Source organism: Orbicella franksi, chromosome 15 (assembly GCF_964199315.1).
Source record: "Orbicella franksi chromosome 15, jaOrbFran1.1, whole genome shotgun sequence".
Lineage (NCBI taxonomy): Eukaryota > Metazoa > Cnidaria > Anthozoa > Scleractinia > Merulinidae > Orbicella > Orbicella franksi.
Window position 1 is genome coordinate 7706301 of NC_138159.1, and position 18325 is coordinate 7724625.

An 18325-nucleotide genomic window follows, 5' to 3' on the forward strand; every position below is an offset into this window, starting at 1 on the left:
TCTGACGAACTGGAACAAAAACTTCTGACTTCTTGTCGTAATGAATCCAGCGAACTTGGATTCGATGTTCTTTATCGGTCTTTCTTTTCTTCCCTCTTGACTGACCTCTGATGCGGTCGAGCAATCCAGACAGTCGGCTTACTGTTCGTTGGTTTGGTTCACTGGTCGCTGCTTTAGAACTCGTAGAGGCAGATTCACCCTGACGTCTTATTTCCTCTCGGACAGTCTGCCTTATTATAGCATCCATCGTTTAAAAACGCCAAGCACTGCAAAACACAAACTAGAGGACAACTTTGCCGCCTTCCAAAATGGCGGGAGAAAAACACTCGCCTGTCTCAGTTCCCGTATGTTAAGTTCCAGTCTTTTTCGTCCAACCGAAAAATCACAACTGAACTGTGAAAAATCACAACTGAACTGTTTCAAAATCACAACTGAACTGTGAAAAATCACAACTGAACTGTTTCAAAAATCACAACTGAACTGTTTCAAAATCACAACTGAACTGTGAAAAATCACAACTGAACTGTTTCAAAAATCACAACTGAACTGTGAAAAATCACAACTGAACTGTTTCAAAAATCACAACTGAACTGTGAAAATTCACAACTGAACTGTGAAAATTCACAACTGAACTGTGAGCCTTCTGGGCCATCGTAGTTCCGTGCAGCTTTTGAGTTTCTCATGAAACCCAAGTGGACAACCTTTGAAATGAAAGCCATTAAGTAGAACTTTCATGTGGTACTGTTTATTTTGCTGTATAAAGTGGTTTTAACTTCTAAGTCAGCAATGAAACCCTAGTGTGTGACCATTACACTGAAGCTATTGAGCGGAACTTTCAGATTGTACTGTTTATTACGCTGAGCTGGTTCTAGCTCAAATGTAACTTTCAAGTTTGTGCTGAAGACCCTAGTGCACAACCATTCAAATAAAACCAATTGAGCAGTCATTGTGTTCAAGGTTTTAAACAATTTTTCAAAATAAAATTGACAGTTAACTGCTAATTTTTTTTTTCTAAAGAAAATAGTTAAGCTGTTAGTTTGCTTGATGTATGCACTACCTAGCTACAAATCTCACTTCCAGAGGCCACAATCCTTTTGGTTAACACCAAGAATCTAGACCTCAGAGAGAAACCGGAAGAACCGCTGTCATTAGTCACAGCAGTTCCTTTCTTCATGGACTGCGAGCAGTCTCTCTTTTGTTTGAAAAATCCACAGGACAGATCACAAAGGAATGAACCAAAGTGAGCGACAAGCCGAAAGTAGCGCCGGTGTGTCTGTTTGGGTTCTTTCCTCGCAAATATTCATTCAAGCAAAAGGGAGACTGCTTGCAGTCTACTGTCTTTATGCCTGTTCAGAAACCACTATTGAATTCAATCACATGCAGTGACAAACTGGGACCAGGATTTTCTGGTCTCTTGTGATTTTATCCAGAAGATATGCAGACTCTGGAGATAACATGGCCTTGCTATTAGTTGTACATTTAGTAATCTTCTTTTGGCAATTGCCTATGAACAGTCTGTAAAATTAAAGTAGGTGGCTAATTTAAATTATCTAAGATTTCAATTCCATGCCTAGTGTATTGTATTTCAGTTAAAATTGTTGTTCAAAATGAAATGGCCAACCTAGCTAGGACACTGAATCTCTTTAGGAATGTTATCTGTATAAAAAATTTTGACTCAAATCTTGGAAATCTTATATTGAGTGGGAAAAATCAAGCATTTGGCAAGAGACGAGTATTCTCAAGTCAATTTATATATACTTCCTGGGGGTGGAGACCTTTAAATAAAATATTTTGAACCATTGCACGTTATGGCTATGTCATTTAATTTATTACTGTAAGCACTACATGAAAATGATATGATGACTGTCTTTTTCGGTGATGCTGTGTTCTAAATAGGTATGTGAAAAGAGGTACATTTTTCAATAAAAGGTACACAAAAGGGCTACCTTTTCTGTGAAAATGGTATTAAAAAAGTGTTATGTGGTTTGACCTCTGGGTGGAGCCTCCCCATATAAATTTTGCACAGTCCCCCCTCCCTTACAGGCACATACTTCTGCAGGCTACTCTGTTTGTCACATGCAGATCAATGTAGTAAATTAAAATAAAAATCCCAAGCACTGAAGGCATAATACAGATCTGTTTGGGTGGAACAAAATTCTTATTTCTACAATACTGCATGATGAAAATTTTTGTTGCAAGCAATCCTCTTATAAAGGCTATCTCACTTTCTGCTCAATTAATTGTGATCACAGCTTGTTTCTTTAGAAGGCACAAACATTGGCACCTTCAGATAGAAAACAAACAGAGGCAATTCTTGTAATCTGCACAGCAGGGAGGAGGAGTTGGAGAGGAGGAGGATAAAAAGCAGCAAATCCAGTGGTGGAGGACCAGGGAGGGAAACGTGTCATGTGTAAAAAAATTCTCAGACTGCTCATACTTCAAAAACCCTTCAGCTCTATCACTTTCTTAGTTGAATTTTGCAGACCAAATTGAAAGGACAGCTCTGGGCACAAGAGGGTCTTTCCTAACACCAAACGCCACCTAATAAACGTACTGTTAGGCTGACAAACACTGTGTCAAAAAATGTTTCATCATGTCTGCAAGAGATGTAGAGTTGGACGTGCTGGGAATGAAGGAATGATTAAGAAGTTCAAATGCAGAAGCTCTTAATGTGCTGGGTCACGCTCCAAGGTTCTCTGCAAAAATGAAAGCAGATGAGAAGACATCTGTAGAATAGAAGTACAACAGAGATTATAACTAAATCAATACTTGAAGTGCAGAGTTAGTAGTTTCTCAAAGTAACCCACAACCAAAGGAAGAGGTTCGGCAGGTTGCCACAGGTGATTCTGTGTGATTTTAACAAGAAGTTGATTCTTTAAAATCTTTGCAAAGATCTATATTATAATAAGTTTTTCTAATAATAAGTTAAAATTGGGAGGTTCTTGAAAATTTCTATTTGCCACATGCAATTTAGGTTATATTAAACTCAAGACAACCATTGGCCAGCTGATTTCCTCTCTTGATGCACGACATGAGGTCAGGCCATTCCACTTTGCTTGTTTTATCAGGCTTATGGTCTTGCTTTATTTCTTCTTTACTTATGACAAAATATTTTGGACAAGCACTTTGGGTCTCAGACAACCAAGAAGTTAATTCAGATAGTTGTCAGACTGACAAGTAAATGATAAGGTCTACATTTTTATTCTACATGTTAACTCTGCCTTGAACAGCAAGTCTATAATTATTATGCAGTACAGTGGAACCCCACGAATACGGTCATCAACAGGCCACAAAAATCTGGCCGTATTGATGGGGTGGCCATATTGAAGGGTTCCTTCAAATAAGAAAATGATTGACTGAGCTTTTCTTCCGGCCAGAATAAAGTGCCGTAATAATGAGATGACCGTATTAATGGGGTGGCTGTAAGGTGGAGTTCCACTATACTTCCCTTTAACAGGAAAGTAAAAAAAACCACAAAAACTTGACCAGGAAAAAAATTCTCTTTCAAAGTGTCTCCAGCTTAAAACTGATTGATTGAACTATTTATTATAAATATTATTTAATAATATTCAGTATCATGTGTTTCCAAACATGGCCTGCAAAGTGCTACAATTTTCTCGCATACTAGTGCATAACAGGCCAACATGTCATAAAGTCTTTTAGGAGTCAGTGATTTTTCTCTAAAACAGGATGATTTACATTAATTTAATCTTATTTTTTAATTGCTAATTTTCCTTTCTTTAAGTTGTTGAAAACAATGTATTTGATGTAAGACGTGAACTGTAAAATGTTGTATTGTAAAAAAAAATTTACTTTATGTTACAAACTGCTTTGTTTCTGCAAGTTGTTTTTTTAGGTCGCCTAGTTGAACACTCATCTTACCATTCCTTTGTGTGATTGGTGGATCCAGGTCCCTCAGTTTTCTCATGGCTTGTAATGGAGGCTCACTGAAATAAGGTGGCTCTCCATCAATCATCTCGAGAATCATGATCCCTAGGGACCAGATATCAGCCTGTCATGGAGGACACAACAAAAAGAAAGTTTAAACATACTTCAAGGAAATAATTATTAGCAATTAAACATGTAAATTACAGATAGAAACAATCTACACTTCTGCTTAATAATTAGATTGCAAGCTTGAGTTGTTCCACAAGGTAGTACTGTAAGTCGGGAGAACTTCATGATCAAGTTGACTATACTAATCCATGGAAAATGAGTAGAGAATACACTTTTTAAGTGCCACTAACCCCCCCTCCCCCCCCAATTTTTTTTCCTATATTAAAATCTACTAGTTTCCCTGATTACTTCAGCGAAAAATTATCTCGATTGATAAAATCCCTGGGTTTCTACAGGTGTTTGAACATGTAATTTCTATGTTCTATGCGCAAGGTGGGATCTGGGCCTGGCAACTGGTGACGTCACTTCGGCAACTGGTGACGATTGGTTTTGTTGTAACGTTTTATTAGGTGAGGAAAGGGCGCCAGTGTTTTGAGCCAATCCTATAGCGTAGTAATGCAAAAGCAACTGCTTTTCAACAGTTGGATGAAAACCGCTCTAAAGTGTCCAATACTTTCCGAGCTAAGCTTAGAGACAATTTATAATTGATATTCACGTTTTGCTTGAAAAGATACCACATGGTATCTCCAGCCGAGGAAGACATGCACTTTCGGACATGTTTTACTTTTTCTATTCTGTTTTGACAAGTGTAAATATAAAGATACATTTTTTGTCCAATAAACTGTATTGTAACCGTTTAAATTCTCCAGTAGCCTTTTATTCGACTCGAAGGTATGGATCGGATCTCGCTTGGAATGAATGTAGGTGAAAATCACTAAGAACTCTTAAGTTCCGTAAATTGATAGACATCTTGTTTCTCTTAACCCTGTTTAGCCGGTGGAGTGGGTGAGCGGGGTGGGGTGGGGGGGGGGGAACTCATAGTGCGTGCCCTCGACGATGTCAAACTTTTTTCAAATTAAACAGTATTGAAGCTGCAGTGGTCAAACTTTGTGACCCTCCCTAAAAAGTTAATTCGCATATTTATTACCTCGTTTTGGGGGAGAGGTGGGAAAAAACTGTCCATTCCTCTCACAGCCCCAGTAGCCCTTTATGCGCCTGGAAACTGTTGATTGCTATAAAAAGTCTGGTCACCCAGGCTGGATCTCGCTGGCATTGAATCTGGGTGAAAATCACTGAGAACTCTTTAGTTCTGGGATGAGGTTAGGTGATGAGAATAAGCAAGCTCATCAACAAAGGAATATCGTCATTGATACCCTGACAAATTCTTATAACTTCTTTAAATTTTGCGCATAAAGGAAGCGATTATTTTTTTTATGAGATAGGGGGCGGTAGGAATTTGGAAAGGGCGCATACCTAAAGATGTGATTTCAAAGAGGGTCGCCCAAAGAATATGGTGTTTATGGAGCTCGCGCTAATAAATTGATATTAAGTGCACTGACAGCATCCATAATGGGGGCAAAACATTCTACCAGAAAGCCTTCAATCTCTCTGAAGTTATTATGATTTTTAATGTCTCCGGGCAAACATGACCGCAGACATCTCTAGTTTGTTAGGTACCTAACCGCATCAACTCGGCCTCATCAGACTGTTTGGTTGTAAATTCAGTCAACCTGGGTCCCAATATAGAAACACTTCCCATCGATAAACAATCCAATCAATGCAGTTGCAATATTCTTTTGCTATTATTATGTTGAGCGTGACAAGTTTAAGAGAAGCAGAAGAGCTCCCAACAACATGGATATCCTGACTGAACTATATTTGCCATGGCTCATTACCACCTTATAGAGAACTTTTTCCAAGGAACAACAAATTCGAGCGCGTGTTGGATGGGAAGAAACCTGAGCTATTTCACAACTTACTGCGCCTTTAAATAACATGCGGACTCTAAAATTCAAAACTCAACCGCGCTCAAACCTGAGCGCGCGGTAATCAAATCGTTAAGCACTGTTCAGACAACGAAACAGTGCTCGGCAGTAGTCGGAGCCGCCGAACATTTGATTGGCGGTAGCGAAAAACGCATCTGTCGGTTGAGCTTTGAATTTTAGAGTCTGCCTGTTATTGAAAGGCGCAGTAACAAATTGCAGAACAAAACCCTCGTATGTCACAGTCGCAGTCACGCTCACACGTTTACTTGTTTTGCGTTCATCCCCATAAATTGTCAAGGAGAAGATAGACTGCTCGTAGTCTACCACTGATGGGGCATTTGTTTATTGCTAATGTTTATTGATCAATTTGAATTGCTGAAAAATGCTGGAAACCGCTGTAAGTGAGGGTAAGAACTTGGGGTAATTTTGCAATGAAATATGCATTATTAGTCCGTAAAAGTAATCTTACACCAGCTGACGTGAAAACAAAATCATGCAAGCTGAAAAAGTCAAACCCCCTCTTCCCTCCCCTGATCTGATAGTTCATCCCCTATTAATATAGGCTAGGCGTGAGGTTATCAGCAAAACCCGGCACAAAACTATTTGTTTACAACAACTTCGATAAAGCAGCTCAAGTGTATTGTTTAGAAGTTATTGAAATTAACACACTGAAATTTAGGAATCAGGAAGGCTTTATAACTCCTTTTGAGGACATCTCGCCGAAACAACTTGACAAGTGCCTTCAAAAGGTTTAGACTAAAAGGCGACTGGGACTGGGGGTCAGTGTTTTGTCCATCACTGTTTTACTCGGTAATTTTTGTTGATCCTACTTGTAATAAAACATGGCCACTAGGCGGGCATCCCCAAGTTCTTCCATATATATATATGTTTTTAACCGCGATTTGTGGTGGGATACTCTTTTCTTCCGCTTCAGGGTTTAACCCCTGTAAAAGCGGGTGGGTAAGAGCCTTTCAGGGACTGTGTTGGGACTAGTAGTGTTTTGGGTCTCCTAATTCACAGGGGATAAGAGCACGTTCGAAAAGGGCAGAACATTAGGGAGATAAAAGTACGGGAGGCAGGAGGTTTTGATCTCCTGTCCGCCCCCCCCCCCCCCTCCTCCCCCTCCCAATTGAATAATGCAGGAACATACTACAAGCTATTTAAAGCCAAAGAGTTGTCCTAAATATGAAAGATAGCCATGATAAATTAATTGAACTTGAGATTTCCGCCCATTAAAATGCTGCATTTGCATTCATTTGGAAATCTACTGGTCAGAATCCTTGCAATGCAATTATTTACTTTTATGAATCATTGATTTTATGAGTCTGCTGTTTAGCTAAACTCCGTTTATTCCAGACCTTTCTTTGTGTCCATGATTGTTTGTGTGCCAGGCCTGAACATTTAAAAAACCTTTCTGTTATCTGGCTACCTGGCATTTTGCAAGTATCCCGATTGTTTTTGCATTAAATTGTAAATGCTTTTTGTAGGCTGTGGGGAAAAACAGTTTGTTGTTGTTGAACTGAAAGGGATAATACAAGAAAACAAAATTATTCTGAATGATCCACCTGTTTTAATTATGTTTAAAAAATACAGACCTCTTCCAAGGAATGTCTCTTTACAGGCCATGTAATCATCAATAAAACCAAAATGTTTGTTCAGCAAATTAAACCTACTACCAGGGGCGTAGCTAGCCTTCAAGCCATTAAGCACAGGCTTAACAAGAATTTCTGTAAATAATTTTTTTAGTAGCTGAAAGGCCATATTTTCTTTTTCTTACTATTCAATAGCGAATCACCGCTATATCAACGTTTCATTTGCAAAAACAAAAGAATGACTTTCAATCTTACACATGAAAAAATGCTGTAAGATTATTAACAAAGCAGAACTTTGAAATAGTTTTGCACACGAAAATTTAGTTGACTGTTGTTGTTGTTGTCTTGTTTGGACGTTGGCAAAATTTGATATACCACTTACACTGTACAATAAGGGCTTAAATGGAAAAAAATAGCTGGCTACGTCCCTGACTACTGCAGTTGGTGTTATATCTCACGATATTTACCAACTTAACAAAGTGTAGACGTAGATGTAGAAACAATTCATCTGTAACAATTCCATTAAAACCAAATAACTGTTACAATGCTCCGACTGTGTTATTCACAATCCACTGAATTTAATTAACTACCACGATAATGTGCTTGTGTTTAAGTTTTTGGTTACCAAGGACTGTTGGAAAGAATACAAAATCGAGCAAAACATTTAATCTTTGAATATCACAAGCAAAACTTGTTGAGTCAATATTAATTCTTGTGATATTTTCAGTCTATGGATGAAACCAGAGCAGTACTTTCAGATGGTATGTTTGTTAACACTGTACAATTAGGTTCCATGCAACTTTTGAGTTTGTCTGTGAAACCCAAGTGTGCAACCATTGAAATGAAAGGTATTAAGTAGAACTTTCGTGTGGTACTGTTTATTTTGCTGTGTAAAGTGGTTTTAACTGTTAGGTCAGCAATGAAACCCCAGTGTGTGACCATTATACTGAAAGCTATTGAGCGGTACTTTCAGATTGTACTGTTTATCATGCTGAGCTGGTTCTAGCTCAAATGTAACTTTCAAGTTTGTGCATAAGACCCTAGCGCACAACCATTCAAATAAAACTAATTGAGCAGCCATTCTGTTCAAGGTTTTAAACAATTTTTCAAACTAAAATTGACAGTGAATTTCTGATTTTTTTTCTCAAAAAAAAAAAGTGGTTAAGCTGTTAGTTTGCTTGATGTATGCACCTAACCTAGTTACAAATCTCACTTCCAGAGGCCATAATCCTTTTGGTTAATTAACAATTATTCCATGAGCGCGCGTTGGATATGAGATGGTAGATAGCCGCAAGTGGCGCCGGTGTGTTCGTGTTTTTTTCTCGCAGATATTCATTCAAGCACAAGAGAGACTGCAGGACATGCTCTGACAAACTGGGACCAGGATTTTCTGGTCTCTTTTGATTTTATCCAGAAAATATGCAGACTCTGGAGACAACATGGCCTTGCTATTATTTGTACATTTAGTAATCTTGTTTTGGCAATTGCCTATGAACAATCTGTAAAGGTATGTGGCTAATTTAAATTATCTAAGATTTCAATTCCACGCCCAGTGCGTTGTAGTTCAGTTAAAATTGTACAAAATGAAACGGTCAACCTAGGACACTGTGAATCTCTTTAGGACTGTTATCAGTATGGAAACTTTCGGTTCAAATCTTGGAAATCTTATATTGAGTAGGAAAAATCAAGCAGTGTCAAGAGACGAGTATTCTCAGGTCAATTTATGTATACTTCCTGTGGGGTGGGCTTCCTATAAAAGAATAATGACCAATATGGGCAGGTTCTGCCCAAAAGGGGCACCTTTTTCAGGCTTCAGGTATAATTAAAAGGATAGGGATTACACAAGTTTAGGTATATGAAAGGGTAGGCAAATCTCTCATTTAGGTATTTAAAAGGGCCTTTAAATAAAATGTTTTGAACTAACACACGTTATGAATATGTCATTTAATTTATTACTGTAAGCACTCCATGAAAATGACAAGATGACTGTCCTTTTTGGTGATGCAGTGTTCTTAAAAAGGGGGTACATTTTTCAATAAAAGGTACACAAACTTTAGGTTTACCTTTTCTGTCGAAATGGTATAAAAAGTGTAAGTGGTTGGACCTCTGGGTGGCTATCTCACTTTCTGCTAAATTAATTATAATCACAGCTTGTTTCTTTAGAAGGCACAAACATTGGCACCTTCAGATAGAAAACAAACAGAGGCAATTCTTGTAATCTGCACAGCAGGGAGGAGGAGTTGTAGGGGAAGAGGATAAAAAGCAGCAAATCCAATGGTGAGGGATCAGGGAGGGAAATGTGTCATGTGTGATAAAATTCTCAGACTGCTCATACTTCAAAAACCCTTCAGCTCTACCACTTTCTTAGTTGAATTTTGCAGGCCAAATCTAAAAGAACAGCTCTTGGTTCTTTCCTAGTGCCAAATGCCACCTAATAAACATACTGTAACATACTGGCTAACAAACACTGTGTCGAAAACTTTTCATCATGTCCACAAGAGATGTAAAGTTGGACGTGCTGTGAATGTAGGAATGATTAAGAAGTTCAAATGCAAAATCTCTTGGTGCCGGGTCATGCTCCAAGGTTCTCTGCAAAGATGACAGCAGGCGAGAAGACATCTGTAGAATAGAAGTAGAACAGAGATTATAAAGGAAATAAATCAATACTTGTGTAGAGTTAGTAGTTTCTCAAAGTAACCCACAACCTAAGGAAGAGCTTCTGCAGGTTGGCACAGGTGATTGTGTGATTTTAACAAGAAGTTGATTCTTTCAAAACTTTGCAAAGATATTATAATAAGTTTTTCTAATAATAAGTTAAAATTGGGAGATTCTTGAAAATTTCTATTTGCCACATGCACTTAAGGTTATGTTAAACTTGAGACAACTGCTGGCCAGCTGATTCCCTCTCTTGATGCACGACATGAGGTCAGGCCATTTCACTTCACTTGTTTTATCAGGCTTATGTTCTTGCTTTATTTCTTCTTTAATTTTGACAAAATATTTTGGACAAGCACTTTGGGTCTCAGACAACCAAGAAGTTAATTCAGATAGTTGTCAGACTGACAAGTAAATGATGAAGTCTACATTTTTCTTCTACATGTAAACTCTGCCTTGAACAGCAAGTCTATAATAATTATTATGCAGTACAGTGGAACCCCGTTAATACGGTCACCAACAGGCCACAAAAATCTGGCCACATTAACGGGGTGGCCGTATTAAAGGGGTCCTTCAAATAAGAAAATGATTGACTGAGCTTTTGTTTGGGCCAGAATAAATTGGCCGTAATAAAGAGGTGGCTGTATTAACAGGGTGGCTGTAAGGCAGGGTTCCACTGTGCTTCCTTTTAACAGGAAAGTAAAGAAAACCACAAAAACTTGACTGGGAAAACAATTCTTTTCCAAACTGCCTCTAGCTTAGAACTGATTGAATTAGCCATTTATTATAAACATTATTCATTCAGTATCATTTGTTTCCAAGCATAGCCTGCAAAGTGCTGCAATTTGCACACATAGTGCATAACAGGCCAAATTGTCATAAATGTATTTTAAGAGTCAGTGATTTTTCTCTACCAGTAATTTAGATTAATTTAACCTTATTTTTTAAAATTCTAATTTTCTTTTCTTTAAGTTGCTGTAAACAACGTATTTGATGTAAGATGTGTGAACAGTAAAATATTGTATTGTAAAAAAAAAAATTATGCTACTAAATGCTTTGTTTCTGCAAGTTGTTTTTTTAGGTTGCTTAGTTGAACACTCACCTCACCATTCCCTTGTGTGATTGGTGGATCCAGGTCCCTCAGTTTTCTCATGGCTTCTACTGGAGTTTCACCGAAACAAGGTGGCTCTCCATCAATCATCTCAAGAATCATGATCCCTAAGGACCAGCTATCAGCCTGTCATGGAGGACACAACAAAACGAAAGTAAACATACTGCAAGGAAATAATTAACAGCAATAAAACATGTACAATTACAGATAGAAATAATCTACACTTCTGCTTAATAGTCAAATTATAAGCTTGAGTTGTTCCACAAGGCAGTACTGTAAGTCTGGAGAACTTCATGGTCAAGATGACTCTACTGTACTACTCCACAGAAAATGAGTAGAGAATACACTTTTAAAAGGAAAATGATATATTATCCACTGTTAACCACAAAGTGATGAAGTACATGTAAGTCTTCCCGCTATATTCAAAATTCTTGTGATGAGGCTTGTTTGCATAGTGGTTAGTTGGAGTTCAAGTCCTGGCCAGGATTATTGCATCATGTTCGCAGTCAAGGTTCTATGGTTTAAATCACTTTGCCATTCTCTACCCAGATGTATGTTAAAAGAGTACCAACAAGGTACAATGTACAAAGAAAACCAATGTTCAAGAGTATCATTAATAAAAATTGTTATGATGTCCTAGCCGAAAGTCATTCTTACTAGCACTGTAAAACATTTCTTACTAGCATTATAAATTTAAAATAAAAATAACACAATTATAATAACATTACAGAACATCTGTAATTTGAATATCCTCAAACATTGCCCGCTTCAAACAACTTTAATTGCCTGTCGGGCAAACAAAAGACAAAATCCACTAATGCAACTGAAAAAACCACTAGTATGTCAGATAAATAATCCTGTTTTCCTTTTTTGTTGTTTTACTTATTACATATTGTATCTCTTTTTATATGTATATTTTTAAATTTCTTATACAGCTTTTAAGATTTTTGCATGTTTTACATTTTATTTTATTAATTATTCATTTATTTATTTTACACAGGACCCATGTTGATAGGAGTATTTATAACTGAAATGGTCACTGTGCATAAATACATGCATGTTTATTTATTATTATTTATTTTCGTTATTATTACCTCTGTCCCATAAGGTTTCCTTGATATAACTTCAGGTGCGATCCAGTATGGAGTGCCGACAAGGGATTTTCTTCTTGGCATTTCTTCTGTCACTTGGGCACAGAAACCAAAGTCAGACAACTACACCTGCAGCAAGAAAAAATTTAAAAAGTTATTTCACATATTTTTGTTAAGTGCAAACAGATCCATATTTTTATGATAATAATCATAACCTGTGACCACTTACATGTACACTGTATGTACCCACAACATAATTTGATGACTTTGTCTGTTTCATACATGTAATACTGAATCATATAATAGTAAAATAGAATAGCAGGCAGGAGGCTTAGAATCATGTATTGGATATTTTTCACATAAGGAAGTACAGTCGCAGTAAACGTTCACATACAATAAATTTTTAAAAGGTTCTGATTGGCCAACTGGCCCTATACCCACTTAGGGTTATGGTCAAAATCAAAATCAAAAAAATCTGATTGGCCAAAATATGTCTGAAAAATGTATTTTATGCACTTTTATTCACTTTCATTTGTGACCTGTGCGGGAAACAGGGAGATTCTGTCTTTACCCAGGAGACTCCCAGATAATCCGAAAGATTGGCATTACATGTACATGTAATATAAGCAGCCACCTATTAAGCAGCCACCCCTTATTAGTGGCCAGTTGTTATCAAAGTCCCAAAATTATTGTCAGTAAAATATTGTAAATATAACCCCTATTAAGCATCCACTGCCACCTTTTGGTCGTCCTGGTGAGGGTTTTTCTCTTGTCTTTACCCCTATTAAACAGCCCCCCAAAATTAAATGCACGGACTAAATTACCTTTGTTTTGAAAAGGCTATGGCAGATAAGAGTCCGAAATAGGTGATGAGTGATAAAAACATTCAAACACACTTTTATCATGACTGTCTTGAAGTGACTCCATGTTCACTAAGAAAAATATTCAAGGTAAGCAAATGCCTTTTAATTGGCCACCTCCCATTTCCCTGAGGGTGGCTGCTTAATACAGGTTTGACTGTACTTTTATAAGCTATGAAAACAGGTTTCAACTGGGGGGATGGGGGTACATGTACTTAACAAACTTTCACATGGGAAGGGTCTGATTGGCTAATTCTAGGGCATTATTCTCCTGTAAGGTCAATATCGCAAGGTCTTGGTTTGAGATTTTCCTGCATGACGGGACGCACAGGGCTTCTACTGTAAGTACCGCAGAGAAATGGAAGGAAATTTTCCTAGCATTCCTTACATACTCTCACTAGGGTTCTTCGCCTTGCGGCCAATGAAGGCATCATAATCTGTTTTAGTGACATGCCGATGATATTAAATAAAAAATAAACCAGAAAGTGCCGATGGAACATGAGACAAGCTTTAAAATACAGTAACGATATTAATAGTGCTTTAAAAGTAACGTTATTCCCGATGCTTTTAAATTTACCCCCTAAGAGTGCAAATTGGCACACAAGGTCATAACTTTGTGAATATTTGATAGGTTTCTATGAATTTTTGCCATGAAAATTGTCTTGTGAAGATCTGCTCATTGAAGTCATAAAATTTTGATCCCCTCCCATCCAAGACATAAGTTGACCACCCCCAGAAGTTTTTAGTTCCTTTTTCGGGATGCAAATGGAATGCAAGACTTGTTTCATATCAGGCTATACACAAAGAGCTGCTAAGTAAACTATAGTTTAGAGGTATACCTAATATAGTAGAAGATTGATACATTTTTGAAGTCGTTCATTTTCCCATTTTAAAGCAATTTCTCTCAAAATGTCTACCTCCTTAATAGCTGCTGATGTCAATTCTTAAATAAGCTGATTAGTGGCTTTCAAATGGCATATTGTACACAGGCAGAGTGTCTTTATTTGCCGATTTGAGAAAAACTGCCGTTCGCCTTATGGGGTAAAGGGTTAAATGATGGCGGACTCTACCGACGCCAATAATCTGGAACAAAACATTTTATATCGGATCACGGCTAAACACACATGAAGAAAGACGGCTTGGACAGGAAAAAAACGCAAGAAAAAAACACTTGACCGGACAAAACCGGTAATGCTGATAAATCAATCCTGCAATGATGAACAAATTACACAACATGAAACCTTCCTCTGCTTCCAAGATCAGATCTACGAACTGAACTTAAAGATACCAAAGTGCCTACAAATGGATGTTGAGCACACGGAGCAGACGTAAATGTCTTGTTTACCCAATGAAAGCCATCACAATAAACTCTGAGCTTGCATCGAGATGCTTGCTGGGCATAAAGGAACTTTTAATTAATCAATCTTAAACAGATCTTAAGGAATTAAAACCCAGATGACCTGGAATACTTTTCTGAGTATGTCATTGGCAGTGGCACAGGCTACATGTACTTTATGTCAAAGTAGCACTGTGAAGTGAGAAGTAAAAAATTTTTCACAGATAATCTTGCTTAGGAGAAGTGCATTATTTACATATCTATTTACATAGGAAACTTCAACCAAAGACTCTGTTTTAATTAGTACAGTGTGTAGTCTTCTTGTTGAAAACCTTTTACTTGCATAATGAAATATTAAATGTACTTCAGCATCTCCCCACAAGCGTAAATGGTTTGAAATTAACTGTGAAATCCAATTACTGTGGAACTCACTGATTCACGGTTCATCGCTATTTATATTTATAGCAAAAATAACATAATAATTTCAAAAATATACTTGAGAATGTTCTTTTTTTCCGTCTATAAAGTGCGAAAGCCTAGAAATTAAGCGACGAAATTATAGATAGTCACCTCAGTTGGTTTGCTGTTTTCACTGGTTGCCCAGCATGTGACCAAGTTCAAGTTTCAAGTTTCATTTTTCTATAAACAGCCGACTAGGCTCTTGTACATTATGCTAGCATTTTTTTTAGCATTTTAGCGAGGCAAAAGTGTGCATTATTCGAGCATTTTAGTGGCATTTTCCTAGAAAATTATTTTTTTCCACAAAAAATAGAAATAAAAGTTATTTTTTACGAGAAAATGAAGACTTAATTCAAAATTGAAAAATTTTTAAATGCCACCCTAATACAGCAGAGTGGAGACTGAGGAGAGGTTAGCAGTAGTCAAATCAAATTGAAGGCGGCCATCGGCAGATATATTTTGCAGGTCGCAGGTTGCAGGTTGCAGGTTGAAATTTAATTATAACTGGAAAACTGCTGGCACTTAAAAGAAACGTACAGGTGGTAGACTTACCGTGACTGTTACATGATGCTGTTTACAGTCGCTCAGAAGGGTGGCTTCCACCTAAGTGCCAAACCGGCCAAAGTGATGGGAGGAGAGTATATTCCTATGATTTTAAGCCTGCAATGAATTATTGTTTTTGAAGACACATCTGAAATATCATCTGAAATATCTGCTGAATTTGGTTTCTTCCCTGTGAGTACCAAAATGAAAGCACACTGAGCTTGTGCTAGTATATTCCGTCGGTTAAAATCTTATATTATTTCATTTCTTTATTTATTTCCTTCATTTGTGATGGCAATCCTCTGTTGTTGAGGGAAGACCCGAGCCAAATCTGGAAATGATGGAAACATCTGTGGAGCGGCCATCCAGATGGCTTTGAAGAGATTTCACTGGTCTCGGCTTGTCGATCGATAAGTACCTATAGCGGATCGATCATGTTTTTGATGGACATGAGAACATCGCTCAAACCAAGTGCGATCACAAACATGTCGGGAAGCGTACGAAGTCTCTGGTTTCTGTACACGGCGTAACAAGTTAGAAGATTGCCAAAGAAGGCCTCGATATTTATGACAGTGTGTTTCCATTATGTGAAAGAGGCGAACTACTTTATGTAAGAACCCCTGACGAGTATATAGGTTATTAATTATTTTTAGTGCCAGCGGTTTTTCAGTTATAATTAAATTTCAACCTGCAACCTGCAACCTGCGACCTGCAAAATATACCTGCCGGGCAGCCATGTTTGTCTAGGCACCTTTGTAAAAAAAAACAAAAACCAATGTAAGAGCATTACGCAAGCATTTTAGTGCTTTTTGTGGAACAACTGAGCATTTTAGTTGGAAAAATGAAGCATTAAGGGAGCGTTTTAGTGGGAAATAAAAGCATAATGTACAAAAGCCTACAGCAGACAAATAATATAACCTCTTTTCACTGAATAAAGAATTTAATATCACGCTCAGGACACTGAAAACCTTTATTGTGGTATTAGTTCGCTCTTAAAATGATGGAAGAAGAAAAATCGCACATCGCGTAAGTCAATGCAGAACCCTGTTTGCGTGGTTTCCTAACGGTAAATTTTTCACCATAAAAAACAGAGAATTAAAAACTCTTGCGAGCATCTGTGTAAGTCTAGACTTTCAAACTTGTCTGCCCCCTACCTTTGCCCAGCTGTCATAGTCTACTGTCTGCTTGCTAAAAATCTTATTGAAACCCCTGATAATGAATTTTAAAGAAAGAAAAATGAAAAACAAACTAATTCTAAACATTTCAGCAAAAAATCCTCTGCATCGAGTTGTGTTTACATTAAGTACAATGTGCTATAATTTGCAGTTTGCCTAGTTACTTACATGAGGCAGCCTATGCATCACTTATAAACAATTATTGGATGAGGTTTTTGTGATATCCAGAATAATCAAGGTTGAGGTAAGTGTTATCAGCCAAAGCCAAAAGGCTGAGGCTGATAACACTAACTGAGACCTTGATTATTTCGAATATCACAAAAACCGAATCTAATAATTGTTTTATTATACATTGTTTTGAAGAAAATAACGACAAACGCTGGCATTATCTCACCGAACACAGTTTATTTTCGACAAGCCATGTTCTTCCTTCACTGTCCCTGAACTTGACATTGCTCTTGGAAATCATGCATTGCACGCGCAACCTACAGATTATTCACTAATATGCTAGCAGATTAGCGAATAATCTGTAAATTATGCTGTTTCCCAGAATTAACTGTAGGCTTTTAGCCAATGGAAAGACCGATGGTGACTACAGTGTATAATAATAAAATTAATTTGTATTCCCAGTCTGGAAAATGGTCCACGAGGCTTTAATACAACAAGTAATCTATAAGAAATCGTATAAACACTAACACAAATTATGTTATCGACAGAATCTACCTTTAAAACACAGTGCTAAAATTTAGCGTTCAAAAACATGCACAACTATTTGCTCTTGGACACTATTTGCTATGAAGACCAACCTAATGATCTAGTAGCTTATGTACTGACTGTGGCATGTATTGTTAATGTTATTGCCATGTGCTGGAATTTACCTTCTAAAAACGCTTCCTTACGCTGCAAGTTAGTTTTCAATATAAAGGAGTAAATTTTGCTCGTGATAGTACAAGAATAATCCACAGAGAAGCAAATAAAAACAGAAAACCGCAAAGTGTCTTACCTTGGAAATTACTACACCCGCCATATATTCGAAGGCATCATCCTCTTCTAGGACAGCAGGTAAGCAGGTAAGGGAAGGTGGAATACCCGTTCCCTAAATTGCATGAAAATGAAATCTGAACGCAATAGGTACTTGGAGGCATCAAATGACCGAGGGGAATTAACGCTCACCCTTGGATAAATACGCTGGCTTCAGGATTGTGGCTATTGAATAGGGCCATCCGGTGAATGTTTAGTTGCTGGGCCGGATGTGATGGCCACCATGTTGCTCAAGCCTGTTTGGCGGCGGCGAGAAGTGCGTCCAGCGGCAGCTGTGGGGGCACTTACTCCTTCGTGTTAGCCATTCCCAAACCGCCCGATTGTACAACTGGCCGACTCCAGCGGACTCGTATGGTTAGAGAACTCGGTTGCGAGCTCTCCGAAAGCATAGCAAGCCACTGTTTGATGGCCTTTTTAAGCAAAGCCACTCGGTTTGTCTTTTGGAGAGCCTGTTCCGCGATGTGGAGTTGCTTCAGTTTCGCCCGTAGCATAGCTTCCTCATCGACGGTAATGTCGCTTGCAACATGGGCCTCGTCCGCTGCTGCGCTGGCGAGTTCGTTTTCCGCGCCTGATGACTCCT

General features: G+C 37.9%; 2 protein-coding genes and 1 long non-coding RNA gene across 5 annotated transcripts in view; 1 reads left to right on the forward strand and 2 right to left on the reverse strand.

The window, feature by feature from the left end:
• Window positions 1–18325, reverse strand: part of LOC145470734 (uncharacterized) — a 258742-nt gene that overhangs the window by 131443 nt on the left and 108974 nt on the right. The window lies entirely within an intron of this gene.
• The window catches only part of LOC145470705 (uncharacterized), a 102215-nt gene that overhangs the window by 80873 nt on the left and 3017 nt on the right, over window positions 1–18325 (forward strand). The gene's annotated exons all lie outside the window — the stretch shown is intronic.
• LOC145470731 (serine/threonine-protein kinase PAK mbt-like) lies at window positions 952–17922 on the reverse strand. 3 transcript variants are annotated; one of them, XM_081454560.1, is made up of 4 exons: window positions 17708–17746; window positions 12335–12460; window positions 11232–11366; window positions 952–2726 (listed from the first exon to the last, which is right to left on the reverse strand). In XM_081454560.1, exons 2-4 carry the CDS (start codon window positions 12413–12415, stop codon window positions 2667–2669), a joined length of 276 nt encoding a protein of 91 aa, XP_081310686.1. In that variant the 5' UTR covers window positions 12416–12460; window positions 17708–17746; the 3' UTR covers window positions 952–2666. The 3 variants fall into 3 exon arrangements, with proteins under 3 accessions (XP_081310686.1, XP_081310685.1, XP_081310684.1); XM_081454559.1 differs by lacking the exons at window positions 952–2726; window positions 17708–17746 and adding exons at window positions 9886–10093; window positions 17878–17922; XM_081454558.1 differs by lacking the exon at window positions 952–2726 and adding an exon at window positions 9886–10093.

Coding starts and splice junctions, on each gene's coding strand:
- LOC145470731 (XM_081454559.1), bottom strand. CDS start 12,415: ATGCCAAGAAGAAAATCCCTTGTCGGCACTCCATACTGGATCGCACCT. Junction 11,367..12,334: donor GGAAACCTTATGGGACAGAG/GTAATAATAACG, acceptor CCTCCATGACAG/GCTGATAGCTGGTCCTTAGG. Junction 10,094..11,231: donor TCACACAAGGGAATGGTGAG/GTGAGTGTTCAA, acceptor TCTATTCTACAG/ATGTCTTCTCGCCTGCTGTC.